A 14283-nucleotide genomic window follows, 5' to 3' on the forward strand; every position below is an offset into this window, starting at 1 on the left:
GTTTTCGACCACCCCATGCGCTGTCGGGATTACTGTAGCCAAGCCTTTTCGAAAAAAGTCAAATTTATTTTTTCCGATAAGATTGTGAAATTCTCCATACTTTGAGATAAAATTTATAAAAAACCGATGAAAATCAGCAAAGTTACAGATTTTCGAAAATTTTCGAAAGTTTTTTGAATTTTCCAGTTCCCCTAATTCAGTCAGTTTTCTCTCGAACTCCATGAAATTAAAATTTTCAGATTCACCTCAGTGAGAGCTTTCACAAAATTATAATCATGCCCTGGTAGGGTCCCGCCACGAAAACTACCGTAGTCAGGCTCTGGGATACTGTAGTTTTCGTGGTGGGACTCGAACTAAAGCGATCGTAGGCATGATTATAGTCATTTGAAGCGTCTCGACAAGCTGATTCCAAAAATCTATGTTTCATAAAGTTTGGCAGAAAACTGACTGATTTATGGTACTTAGAAAATCAAAAAAATGAAAGTTGTAACGAAAAATTTCGAAAATCTGTAGCTTTGCTGGTTTTTCATGAATTTTAGCTCAAAATATGGAGAATTTCACAATCTTATCGGAAAAAAAACAGATTTGACACGTTTCGAACAGTTATGACTACAGTAATCTCGACTTAAAGGCGCAAAGGGGTGGTCAAAAATGTTCATTTTTAGTGAAAACTCATTTATTCGGTGGCTTTTCGTTACACACATACATAAATATTTTTATACATATGTACTCATGTCCCATACATTCCAATGACCCCCGTCCTCTCGGCTTCTCCTTTTTTCTATTCTCTAACTGTCTGCGTCTCTCCCACTCTCTCTCTTTCCATTTTTTTCTTCATGCAGGATTTAACAATCTGGACAAGAAAAATAAATTAGACTTTTTTTCGAACAGTTATGACTACAGTAATCCCGACTTAAAGGAGCATGGATTTTTTTTTTAATTTCAAAATTTTTCGAAAATCTGTAAATTTGTTGGATTTTGTCAATTTTACACAAAATTTGACTCAAAAAGTGCAGAATTTCACAATCTTATCAAGAAAAATGTCGATTTGACCCTTTTCGAACAGTTATGACTACAGTAATCCCGACTCAAAGGCGCTAGGGGGTGCCGAATAGCTATACGGACACTGGCCATAAAAATTTTGGTCAAAATGTGAAAAATGTCGGAACAAAGCGATACACTATTAAGATTTTATGAGCTGCTATAAGGAAAAGCAAAGAATTTTTATTTCTCTTTTTCTAAAAAAAAATGTGTGCAGCTGCACAGATGGTTGTCATTTCATCCTCCTTCCAAGTGACTGACATGTGTGAAAAGTTGGGGGAAAAAAGACGGACGAATGGAGAAGAATGAGAAATGTACTCTTCTTCTCGAAGAAAAGAAGAAAAAAATTGGAGAGATAGAGTGAGAGAGACGCAGACAGTTAGAGAATAGAAAAAGGAGAAGTCGAGAGGAAGGGGGTCATTGGAATGTATGGGACATGAGTACATATGTATAAAAATGTTTATGTATGTGTGTAACGAAAAGCCACCGAAAAAATGAGTTTTCACTGAAAATGAAAATTTTTGACCACCCCCTTGCGCCTTTAAGTCGGGATTACTGTAGTCATAACTGTTCGAAAATAGTCCAATCTACTTTTTCTAATAAGATTGTGAAATTCTGCACATTTTGAGCTAAAATTTGTGTAAAAGTGACAAAATCCAGCAAAGTTTTAAAAAAATCATTTTTCCTGGAAAATACAACAAATTTGGCACATTTTAAGCCTAAATCCATAGAATTCTATTCAAAATTGACCAAGTTACAGATTTTCGAAACTTTTCGAAAATTCAGATTCTTCAGAAGTACAGTAACTTGGTTAGTTTTCAACCAATTCCTATAAATTTTGAATTTTCGAATTCTGCTCGTCAAAACCTTTCAAATGAGTATAATCATGACCATGTTCTGATAGATTTCATTTTCGACCACCCCTTTGCGCCTTTAAGTCGGGATTACTGTAGTCATAACTGTTCGAAAAGAGTCAAATCTGTTTTTCCGGATTAGATTATAAAATTCTCCATATTTTGAGATAAAATTTATAAAAAACCGATGAAAATCAGCAAAGTTACAGATTTTCGAAACATTTCGAAATTCAAAAATTTTTCTGTTTTTTTTACAAAAACTACTGTAACTTTGTCAGTTTTTGCTCAATTTTTACAAAATTGATACATTTGAGTTAAGCTTGTCAAGACGGTTCTATTGAGTATAATCATGACTCAGTTTAGGAAAAATTTGGGTCTCACCACGAAAGCTACAGTAACTCGTCTCTGACACCAAAATTCGAAATTTTCAGAATATAGGCATGATTATACTTTTCTGAAAGCTGAAAACACGTTGATTTTGAATATAGAAAAATTTTGGGTCTCAGAGCGAAACTGGCTGGGTTACGGTAGATTTAGGAAATTTTTGAATGTTCGAAAATTTTCGATCAGTAACTTTGGGTTTTCGACAGATTTTCTTGGTTTAAAGCTTAAAATTGAGGAAAATTTTCGGAAAATCTTTTCGAAATTTTTTGCTCAACAATATCAGAGAACGCTCTTTTTTTTTAAATAGAAACATTATTGGAACCAAAAGTTCAAAACCTCTATGAATGATTGGTCACTAGGAAGAAAAATCGGATATCGTAAATCGGAGAGAAGATTCTCGAGAATAAAAAGAAAAAGGGGGAAATAGAAGACGGGCGTACTTTACATTGTAAAATGTAACATCTTTCTAGGCGGAGGACACTTCAGTGGTCAATTTTTCTCTCTCTCTCTCTCGCCTGATCGGCGCCGGGGGCGACTACAGAAACTAAACGGATATACATTTCTCTCTCCGATTCAATACTTGCTGTGTTACTAGAGGAAATAGAATACCATCGATCATCTAAAGTTTCCACTTGGACAGATTGATAGAATTGATTTAGAGGGAGATTTCTGATTCAGATTCGTTTGATTCGAAAAAAGTTCGAAAAATAACCGCCTTTTACTCCGGACTACTGTAGTCATGCCTTTTCGAAAAGAGTCAAATCCACTTTTTCCGATAACATTGTGAAATTCTGCACTTTTTGAGCTAAAATTCATGGAAAACCGATGAAAATCAGCAAAGTTACAGATTTTCGAACAATTTCGAATAACCTGAAAGTTTAGAGTTACCATAATTCAGTCAATTTTTGCTCAAACTCCATGAAATTTAGATTTTCAGATTCACCTCGGTGAGAGCTTTCACAAATGTATAATCATGCCCCTATTCGGTCAAGGTTGGGTCCCACCACGAAAACTACCGTAGCCAGGATTTGGGGGTACTGTAGTTTTCGTGGTGGGACTCGAATTGAAGCAAACCTAGGCATAATTATACTTTTCTGAAAGTACTCGGTGAGCTGATTCCGAAAATACAATTTTTATAAATTTTCGATTAAACCTGGTCAGGTTACGATAGATTTTTTAATTTTCAAAAAGTTTTGAATAGTTTCGAAAATCTCGAACTTTCTTGATTTTCATCATAAGAAGGTGATTTTAGGCTTAATATGGGCAGAATTTAGAACTAAACAAAAATTAGGGGAACCTTAGTTTTTCAGTTCTCAGCAGTAATTATGGCTATAGACACTTGTATTTCCGATAATTCAGTAGCAAGCTAATTCAAATTATTTTACCCAAAATATTGAAAACTTTCTGCACATTTTGGGCCAAAATACATCGGAAAATCTTTAAAACTGGCAAAGTTACAGGTATCTGAAAAATTCAACAAAAACAATTTTTAGTTTCAAAAAGTTAATAAACTAATAAAAAAAAAGAAGAATTCCATTCATTTTTTGCCCCGAATTGTCAAGACTAGAAAATCTCAAGGAGAAGAAAATAAAAAAGTGTTTTGTGATAAGGAAACCGTCCAATTGATAACAAAAAGGGCGGAAACGAGAAATGAGGAGAGGTAATGAAAAAGGGAAAAAAGGAAAAAAAGGTGTGGTCATACATTGAAAATTGGAAATGAGGGAAAAATTCCTGAGAAAATCTAACCTTCTGACTAAAACTACAGTAATCCTCACAGGTTTGCTCCAATCTGAATGAGAACTAAAGTTTTGGATCCAGGAGATTTTGCCGGATCAAATGAATATAATCATGACAAGGCGAATATGCCTGGAACTACCATATGAGAACTATGGTTGTACTGAAAAACCAGGTTAAGTAGACGGAGTAATTTGAGCCTTTGGTACAATGTGACGAGAAAGTGGAAGGTGAAGATCAATGAGAAGAATAGGGAGACCACCGACTCACTGGGTAACAGCGATGAACCTCGTGAAAACGCGCTCCGTTGATACCAGAGCCGCGTCGCCTCGAACGGAATAAGCCGCGACGCGGCGGACGGCGCTGGGCGCGATGAGAAATCAGCTTTTTCCACTGAAAACATAATAGAAAAGTGTTTGTTTTGAAGAAAAAAGTCAAAATCAACTAGAATTACATTTTCCTGTTTCAGAAGCCTAATTTTGTCTATAGACTCTAAAAAAAATGCGACAAAGACAGAACATTTAATAAAGATTTCAGACAAGGAAAACTAAGAGAATACTCACAATTGGTGACGTTTACAGCAAAAAACTTTCGAGCAACAACAGTTTTTTATTAGAAAAGGAAAAAAAAACAGAGCAAAATTAGAAAAATAGTTAATAATTTACATTAGAATTTGAAGAAGTTTGGTTGAAGTGAAGCTGCGCCGAAAATTCACAATTTCAGTGGAAAGACGAGGCGTAGAAGAAGATATCTGAAAGTGTTATTCATGAAACTACGGGAAAACTGACTAAACGGAAGTTATACGTGGAAAAAATAACCTGAAATGTTCTCCTTGACTTGTTGGCTGATTTTGTCCATTTTTCGCTGCATTTGTTGACTGAAAATAGATTTTTTCGATTCTATAATATTTTTTCGAGCAAAAAACAAAGAGAATGTACGAAAATCTAGTTTAAAACGACCAAATATGAAGAAAATTAAACTTTTTTGACGAAAAAACGAGCTTCGCGGCTTATCACTTGAAGGGAGCCGCGACGCGCACGCAACGCGTCTCTCTCGGTGTCGATTTACGAGGTTGAATTTGAGGTTCATCGCTGTTACCCAGTGCCGACTGTACACAGGACGATACCACGATTAGGCTATTTTAACAAATGGCATGTCTGTATTCCCAGAGACCATCTCCTCCTAGGATGTTTCTCAAGGAACCCTCTTTACCCTGTGTACACTTGACCCCTCATTCTACTCATTGATTTTGTCCTTTCATATTCCTTTGCGATGGCCCAACAGCAACCGTTCAAACTACTCCGTCTTCATAATCTGACTCTTCGAAATGTTCTACAATTTCTAAATCCAATTGAGTTGTAAGTTGTTCACTAAGACTCAAAAAATATTAAAGGCGATTCCAGGTTCGAGCTATCCCAATGCTCCCAAAGAGCCCTCTCCATCATACCACTATCTGGTAGCAAGCATTTCAAGCTGCACATGAACGAATCTTTCCACTGTATCAGTGTCAATGACCACGTGTTTCGTATTTATAACAATCGCTCCCAATTGGAATATCCTCTGCATGGAACTCGTACTTTTATGGAATCTACTGTAAAGATTTGTCATGAGTCAGAGCACGAGCTCGTCAGTTTCTGGGATAATGGTTATGTCGGATGGAAGACTGTTTTCTTCCATCTCTCAAACGTATTCAAATGCACTATTGAATATGCAAGATTTTCCCATACAATTCCTGCAGAGATCTTCCTATCGATTATCGATTTTATCAGTAGCCGGCAATCCAAAATCAAAGAACTCACTGTTTGGGGAGATGATCTGACTGATGAGAACGTGACTGAGATATTTAATAAGCTGAGAGTCACTGATCGTCTAGATCTGTGTCATCAATTTTCTATGCCTCCATCGATTCCGTTCAACTCAAAATCCATTTATATGTTGAACTCATTTTGGATAACTTTTGAACACTTGAAATCAATGAAAAACTGTATAGTAATTCACCTAGATCGATCTACATTAACTGATCGTGATATGACATCGTTGTTAAACGATTGGAGATCAGGACAGTTTCCAGATCTTCAATATTTATCCATCAAAAGCAATTTTCTGAGTAGAAACTTCACCGCATTCGGGCTACCGTCACTTCAGGATACTGTAAATCCACAATTCTATGCAAGAACGTAAGAATATTCATGAACTGTACTTGAAATAATTCCAATGTTTTCAGGATCCTTGGTTCGCCAAGAGTTACTTATGGAGCTATCGATTTTCAGAGAGACGATGGAGTTGTTGCAAAAGTTTGTTTTGACAATCAAGATGGAGATTTGCAAATTCTATTGTTGTAATAATTTTGTTTCCGTTTCTTGTTCCTATTTTCATGTTTCTTGGTTAACTTTTAAATAAAATTTACTGGTTACTTAAGAATTATGATTCCAAAAAATACAGAAACTACAACTAAATTGTATTCAAAAGTTGTAGCACAGATCAACGATAAATGTGGCAATCATATAAATATGGAAGAACGGAAAAACGTCGTCATTCAAAAGCGCTCCGCGACAAGTCGCAACTGCGACATTTCGTTACTGTTCGTTTCGCAACCATAGAACTAGCAATCGTTTAACCTAGCTTTTCAGAAAACGGGTCAAATATCTTATTCTTATATCTAATTGTTTTCAAATATGTTCCCAGACCCTTTGGTACACTCAACATTTTCAGGTGACCCAAATATGCAAATGCGGTGTAGTTGTGGAACGTCGCAGTTGCGAAGTGTCGCAGTTGCGAAATGTCGCGAAGCTCTCCACTTCCAAGATGTTGAAGATGTCTACTGTTCACCCAAGCACCAAATCTCAATTGCCCTTCGAATAGATGTTTCTATTGCCAACAATACGGACAAGACGGTGGTTTAAAAAAACAACGAATAAGGATCATGATAGGACTAACGGACCACGATTAAACTATTAAACTCACTTTGTCTATTATTAGTTGTTTTTTGTATTCTAATTTATAGTATACCATTTCGCTACCGTATTTTTTTTTGGCATTTTTTGAGTCAAAATCTATTCGTCAAACTTCTGTATTTTTCGGAATCATAATTCTTAAGCAACTGCAAACAGTAAATTTTATTTAAAACTTAACGAAGAAACATGAAAATAGAAAAAAATATTATTACAACACCAGAATACGCAAATCTCCATCTTTCTCATTGAAACTAACTTTTGCAACAACTCCATCATCTCTTTGAACATCAATAGCTCCATAAGTAGTTCTAGGTAAACCGAGAATGCTGAAAACATTGGAAATACTTCTATTAAAACTCTCGACTCTCTTACGTTTTTATATGAAATCGTGGATTTACAGTATCTTGAAGTGACGGAAGTCCGAATGCGGTGAAGGTTTTGCTCAGAAATCTGCTTTGGATGAATAAATATTGAAGATTTGGAAATTTTCCAGATTTCCAGTCGTTCAAGAATGATGTCATATCATGATCTGTTAATTTAGAACAATCTAACTGAATTACAGTACTATTCCTCATTGAATTCAAGTGTTCAGTTGTGATCCAGCATGAGTTCCAAATATCGATGGATTTCGAGTGGTTCAATGGAATTGATGGAGGTACAGAAAATTTATGTCCGATAACTAGACGATCAGTGACTCTCAATTTATCAAATATCTCAGTCATGTTCTTATCAGTGAGGTTTTGCCCATTGACATGGAGTTTTTTGATGTCAGACTGACGGGTACTGATGAAATCAATAATCGACATGTAGAATGCTGCAGGAATTGTATCTGTGAACCTTCCACATTCAATATGACAATTGAAAACTTTTGAGAGGTGGAAGAGAACTGCTTTCAATCCGACAAGTTGATCTTCCCAAAAACTCCAGAGCTCTCGCTCTGAATGGTGGGAAATCTTCGCTGTTGACTCCATAAAAGTACGGTTTCCATGCAGAGAATATTCAGATTGGGAGCTATTTTTATAAATACGAAAAGAGTAGCCATTGATATGGATGGAGCTAGAAAATTGATTCATACAAAGCTTAAACTTTTTGCTACCGGATAGCGGGATGATGGAGAGGGCTCTTCGGGAGCATTGGGATAACTCGAATCTGGAAATGTCATTAATATTTTTTGAGTCTTAGTGAAAAACTTACAATTCAATGGGATTCAGAAGCTGGATCACATTTCGAAGAGCCACAGTTGGAAGATGGAGTAATTTGAACAGTTGGGATGTTTTAAAGAGAAATGGATAGGAGAGAATCAATAAATATAACATGGACCAGTTGTGTGCAAACACTAAACGGTCTTATTATTCCTTAATAAAGATCTTAGGAGTAGAATGTCTCTGGGAATATTAGATTGTGGAAATGATTCTAAGAATGACTGATCGAGTGCACACACTATGGAGAGAATGGCTTGATGGAATATTCTAGAAGCGTAGGGTCTCTGGGAATGCAAAAATGTCCTTCATTAGACTGAAGAAGTTTCTTTAACAGAATTCTAATGGAATAAATTGAGAAATTATAAATTTAACAACAGTTTGTCAGATTCATTGTGACAAACCCATTTTAACGGATATACTCATCATGACCTTTATATAAATCTTACGATAAAAAAGCAGCAAAAATTCAAAGTTTTCAAGAAGTAGGTCACCTCACAAAAAAACTTCTTGAGGTTCAACAACATTACAAAAGTTGGTAATTTAGGAGGGGGAGGGGAGAATAAAAGTACATTCGTTAAATGTTAATGAAGTAACATGGTAATAGAAAGAAGAAGAACATTAAAACAATTATTACAAGACCAGAATTTGCAAATCTCCATTTTCATTGTTGAAACAAATTTTTGCAACCACTCCATCATCTCTTTGAACATCAACTCCTCCATAAATCTCTCTTTCGGAACCAAGGATGCTGAAAACATTCTAAATATTTCTAGTATAACTCAAGCATATTCTTACGTCTTTGCATACTTCTGTGGATCGACAGTATTTCTTAGGGCGGGCAACCCGAACGCTGTGAAGTTTTTGTTGAGTTGTTTACTTCTGATATAGAAGTACTCAAGATTCGGGAACTCTCCACGTTGCCAACTCTTCAGAAACTCCGTCATATCGTTATCAGTTAATGTAGTTTGGAAGAGCGTAATTACAGTACAGTTCTTCATTAAATTCAAGTGTTCCATAGTGACCCAGTACGAGAAGAAGATGATCATAGATTTTGAGTTGGCTCTTATTTTATCAAATATATTAGTCCTATGTTCTTCAATAAGGTTCCGTCCACCAACATCTAGTTCTTTGATTTCGGTCTGTCGACCGCTTATAAAATCGATAATCGACTCGCGAAGCCCTGGTGGAAGCCTCGTGCAATCAATAGGACAATGGAAAATGTTTGAGAGATGAAAGAGAACTGCTTTCAATCCGGCAATTCGATCATCCCAAAAACTACCAAGCTCCTGCTCTGAATGATAGGAAACTTTTACTGCTGACCCCTTAAAAGTACGGGTTCCATGCAAAATATATGCCCATTGGTAATTTCTACGAACACGAAAAGCGTGGTCATTGACAAGAATGGAGCTATAATTATTGTTCATGCAAAGCTTGAATTTTTTGCTATCGGAAAGCGGGATTATCGAAAGGGCTCTTCGGGAGCATTGGGATAACTCGAATCTGAAATTGTCATTAATATTTTTTGAATCTTAGTGGAAAACTTACAACTCAATTGGATTAAGAATCTGGAGCACATTTCGAAGAACCAGTGTAGGGAGGTGGAGTAGTTTGAGCGGTTGGGGCATTGCGAAGAGAAATATAGAAGGGAGAGAATCAATAAATAGATATGGGACTAGTTGTGTGCAGACAGTCCGTTCAGAAAGATCCCAGCAGGAGAAGACCCCCTGGGAATACAAATACGGTCCCTGATCAGAGTGTGTGGTGATTTAGAGATGGTTTCTGGGAATTTACACAAAGGGACAACGACGAGTTTGTGTATTTGTATTCCCAGAGACCGACCTCTTTTAGAATTTTCATTTGATTTTCCCCTTCTTGTCTCAAGTGACGGTCTCCCTTATCCACCGCTCATTGATTCTTCTCTCCTTCTATTTTTCGCCACAATGACTCCACAACCGTTCAAATTACTCCATCTACCAATTGTGACTCTTCGAAAAATGCTCCAGTTTCTTAATCCAATCGAGTTGTAAGTTGTTCATTAATACTCGAAACATATTAATGATAATTCCAGATTCGAATTATCCCAATGCTCCCGAAGAGCCCTCTCCATCATCCCCCTATCCGGTAGCAGAAATTTCAAACTGCAAATGGACGAGTTTAGTAGCATCATCCGTGTCAATGACCACATTTTTCGTATTCGAATCACCCGCGAACATTCGAAAGATGAATATGCTTTGTCTGGAACCCGCATTTTTATGGAGTCTAAAGTAAAAATTTGTCACCAGTCAGAGCAAGAGTCAAAGCTGTCAAAGCAGGAGCTTATTAGTTTCTGGAGAAATAGACATATCGGATTCAAGACTGTCTTCTTTCATATCTCAGGAGTATTCAAGTGTCCCATTGAGTGTGCGAAGTTTGATCCTACGATTCCAACATCGCATTACATGCCGATTATTGATTTCATTAGTAGCCGTCAATCAGAAATCAAAGAACTCTTTGTCGGTGGCAAAGACCTTTCTGATAAAAAAGTGACTAAGATATTCAATAAATTGAGGGTCACTGAACATCTAGTTATGTTTCATCAATTTTCTAGACCTCCAATAATTCAATTCAACTACTCAAAATCCATCTATATCTGGAACTCTTCTTGGATCACAACGGAACACTTGAATTCAATGAAGCACTGTATAGTAATTGAACTGGATCAGTCTACATTAACTGATTATAACATGACATTGTTTTTGAACGACTGGAAATCTGGAAAATTTCCAAATCTTCAATATTTATCCATCAAAAGCAATTTTCTAAGCAAAAACTTTACCGCATTCGGGCTACCGTCACTTCAAAATCCTGTCGATCCAGAAGATCATAAAAGATAGTAAGAATCAGACTTGCAAAATATCGGCCCGGCCCGGCTCGGCCCGTCGGCCCGGCCCGGCCGGTAGAGAAAGTTGCCCGGCCCGGCCCGGTCGGCCCGGAGTCAAAAAATGAGCACAATTTTTTCACAAAATTTTTCGAAATTTTTTGAAATTTTCATCAAAAATAGTCAAAAATCCTATGTACACTTGAGTTTTATCGATATGTAAAAACATAGTCGAAAATTCGACTTTTTTGCGAAAAAATCAAAAAAATTTCAAAAAAATTCAAATTTTCAAATTTTTGTACTGTGACCCGGGCCAGGCCGGGCCGGGCCGGGCCGGGCCGGGCCGGGCCGGTGAAAATTCTCAAATCGGCCCGGCCCGGCCCGGCCCGTTGCAAGTATGGTAAGAATGCTTGCGAATACTACTCTAAATATAATTTTAATGTTTTTAGCATCCTTGGTTTTCGAAGATCTATTTATGGAGGTGTTGATGTTCGAAGAGAGTTTGTTTCGTCAGTAAAGAAGGATATTTGCAAATTCTGGTGTTGTAATAATTGGGTTCCTGTTTCATTGTTCTTCTTGCTCATTTTTCATGTTTCTTCATCAAATTTTGAATAAAATTCACTGCTTGCAGTCGCATAAGAAATAGACCATACTACATTTACAGATATGACGGAGTTCTTGGGGAGCTGGCAACATGGAGAGCTCCGGTTGGTGCAAATCGCAATCAGGACACCACAAACTTGGCTAATTAACTTTTTGAATAGTGGAACACGGGAATCGTATTATTAAAACATATATTTATTATTTTTGAAAAACATGAGTGCAATATACAAAGATTCTGAACAGTTATTGAAGGACGAGAAGCATTAAACATTTGTTTTTAACGTCAAAATGAATTTTAGCAGCTACTCCATCCTCTCGTTGAATATCGATGGCAGCATAAATGACTCTTGGTGTATTGAGAACACTGAAAAATGGTGGAATTAAAATAAGTCTAGACAACAAATAAACTGTTACATCTTCTTGAAGAAATGTGGATTGACAGTATCCTGAAGTGACGGCAGGTTGAATACCGTAAAGTTGTCGGTAAGTCGATCACTATCAATAGATAGGTATTCAAGGTTTGGATATTCTCCAGATTTCCAGTTTTCCAGAAGAGCTTTCATATCGACATTGTTGAGAGTCGTCCTTGCCAGTTCTATAACTACACATTGCTTCATAGAATTTAAGTGGGCGGCAGTAATCCAGGAGGAATGGGAAATAGTATTTGACTTGGCTGTAAATGGAATGTTTGGATCTTCTGAGAATCTAGCATCCATTTCTAGACTGTCGGTGACCGTCAACTTGTCAAATATCCTTGTAACATTATCATATGTAAAGGAATCGGCATTAACTCTTAATTCCTTAATTTCAGACTGTTGGCTGCTGACAAACTCAATAATTGACATGTAGACCTCTGCAGGCATAGTTTTGTATGGAAACAGGCATTCAATGGGGCAACTGAACACATTGGACACTTGGAAGAATACTGTAGCCAATCCGATATAATTATTATCCCAATAACTGATTAATTCATAGTCAGAAACATGACAAACGTTGGCTGTGGTCTCCATGAATCTTCTGGTTCCCTGTGGAGGAAACTTCGATTCGTGAGCTTTTCGGTAGACACGGAATATGTTATCATTGACCGTAATACAGTCAAACAAATGGTCTAATTGAAGTTTGAACTTTTTGCTACCGGATAGAGGGATGATAGATGTCGCTTTTCGAGAGCATTGAGATAGTTCGAACCTGAAATATGTACTTATTCTCAAATTCAAATTCTACTTTCAAAAAAAACTTACAACTCAATGGGATTCAATAATTGTAGAACATTTCGAAGAACCACAGTTGGAAGACGGAGTAGTTTGAACGGTTGTTCGGACATTGTGACGAGAAATGAATGGGAGAGAATCAATAAATAGAATAGGGAGAAGGTAACCTCATCGCTTGAGAAAGATCCCAGGAGAAGTACCCCCCTTGGGAATACAAATATGTCGATCATCACAGTGTATGATTTAGAGATGGTTTCTGGGAATATACACAAGGTGACCATTTGAATCCACAAGTCCATATTCTCCATATTGTAAATTAGTTCCAGAAAATATCCATAGTTTTTCTTCGAGTGAGATTTCTGAAACATCTCCAGTTTTTATTTTTATCTATGATGGACAGCAAAAACTTACCGAACAAGTAGTTTCAGATTAGGAAACGGAGAGATTCCCTCCCGCAACCTCCCCGTCCATACCATCGGTGCCAATTACTCGGACTCGTTTGTGGTTTCGATAGTCAACTTCATCACCCCTTCACTCTTGTAGACCAATAGAGCTGCTCTTTTTCCAGTAAGAGCTATCTCTCTCAATTTCAGACATTGAGTGTCTTTGTCCGACACGAGTTGAGAAATGCTCTTGTAAAGGATACTCGATTGTCTCGAATTGATCTCTGCTGTTTTCATGCCGTAATAGCAAAAATCCAAGTCCTCGTCCACCAAATCACAAGAGAAAAGTTTTGCATCGTCGTTACCCAACCACACTCTCAAGAACTGGTTAGCAGTGAAGACGCTAAAAACCTTTCCTCTCACAACCACCGTTTGGAACTTTTGAAGCAAGTCAATGTTGGCTATGTCAAGGTTAAGACCATTTTCGAAGATCTTTGTTTGGACGAATTCCTTTTTCATCGCATCCATAACCTTGTGTGCAAGATCATCAATTGACTCCTCTTCCTCACTTTCCAGTTTCGGGGTTACAATTTTAACCTTTTGGAAGATTGCTTGATTTTCGGTGTTTACGTGCGTCTCCGCGAAGTGATGCATGTTTCCATTGCCATCAGAGAGACAGAAACTAGACCGTGGAAGTTGCTTCATTCCAGCTGCCTTGTAGGCAACAGACGAAACTTTTCCGGAAACAACCGCCAAACGGTGTCTGAAAAAGTTAATGGTTTATTCAATAAAAATGGAGAATTCTCACTAGAAGACTAAAATAAAACCGGCAGAGCAGAGTTAAACAAAAACTGCTACTATGTAGTTATGGTTATCGAGTTTTGTTTCTGCTCAAAGGTATTGTCAAAAGTGAAAACATTTTTCCATGTCCTTGTAAGATTGTTATCAAGGTCATGAGTATGTTCATTAGAATGGGTTTGTCACAATGAATCTGACAAGCAGTTGTTAAATGTATTGTGTTATTATAAAACTTTTAAAAATAAAACTTTTATATAATTTC

The 14283-nt window shown here is 36.9% G+C and overlaps 3 protein-coding genes and 1 pseudogene across 4 annotated transcripts; 2 read left to right on the forward strand and 2 right to left on the reverse strand.

The window, feature by feature from the left end:
• Positions 1 to 5285: 5285 nt before the first annotated feature.
• Positions 5286 to 6875, forward strand: GCK72_011375 (uncharacterized protein; the record flags this gene model as incomplete). Its single annotated transcript, XM_053728409.1, has 4 exons — positions 5286 to 5371; positions 5417 to 6190; positions 6238 to 6307; positions 6726 to 6875. 4 exons carry the CDS (start codon positions 5286 to 5288, stop codon positions 6873 to 6875), a joined length of 1080 nt encoding a protein of 359 aa, XP_053587986.1.
• Positions 6876 to 7175: 300 nt separating this feature from the next.
• On the reverse strand, positions 7176 to 8283 carry GCK72_011376 (uncharacterized protein; the record flags this gene model as incomplete). Its single annotated transcript, XM_003099578.2, has 3 exons — positions 7176 to 7293; positions 7340 to 8116; positions 8162 to 8283. 3 exons carry the CDS (start codon positions 8281 to 8283, stop codon positions 7176 to 7178), a joined length of 1017 nt encoding a protein of 338 aa, XP_003099626.2.
• Positions 8284 to 8799: 516 nt separating this feature from the next.
• Positions 8800 to 9794, reverse strand: GCK72_011377 (uncharacterized protein; the record flags this gene model as incomplete). The annotated part of the gene is made up of 3 exons (XM_003099577.2): positions 8800 to 8917; positions 8965 to 9669; positions 9715 to 9794. The coding sequence occupies 3 exons, from the start codon at positions 9792 to 9794 to the stop codon at positions 8800 to 8802; spliced, it is 903 nt and encodes a 300-aa protein (XP_003099625.2).
• Positions 9795 to 10109: 315 nt separating this feature from the next.
• Positions 10110 to 11778, forward strand: GCK72_011378 (annotated as a pseudogene). Its single transcript has 3 exons — positions 10110 to 10192; positions 10238 to 11041; positions 11691 to 11778. Coding segments are annotated over exons 1-3 (975 nt in total).
• Positions 11779 to 14283: the final 2505 nt, after the last annotated feature.

This window comes from Caenorhabditis remanei, chromosome III (assembly GCF_010183535.1).
Source record: "Caenorhabditis remanei strain PX506 chromosome III, whole genome shotgun sequence".
Classification (NCBI taxonomy): Eukaryota; Metazoa; Nematoda; class Chromadorea; order Rhabditida; family Rhabditidae; genus Caenorhabditis; species Caenorhabditis remanei.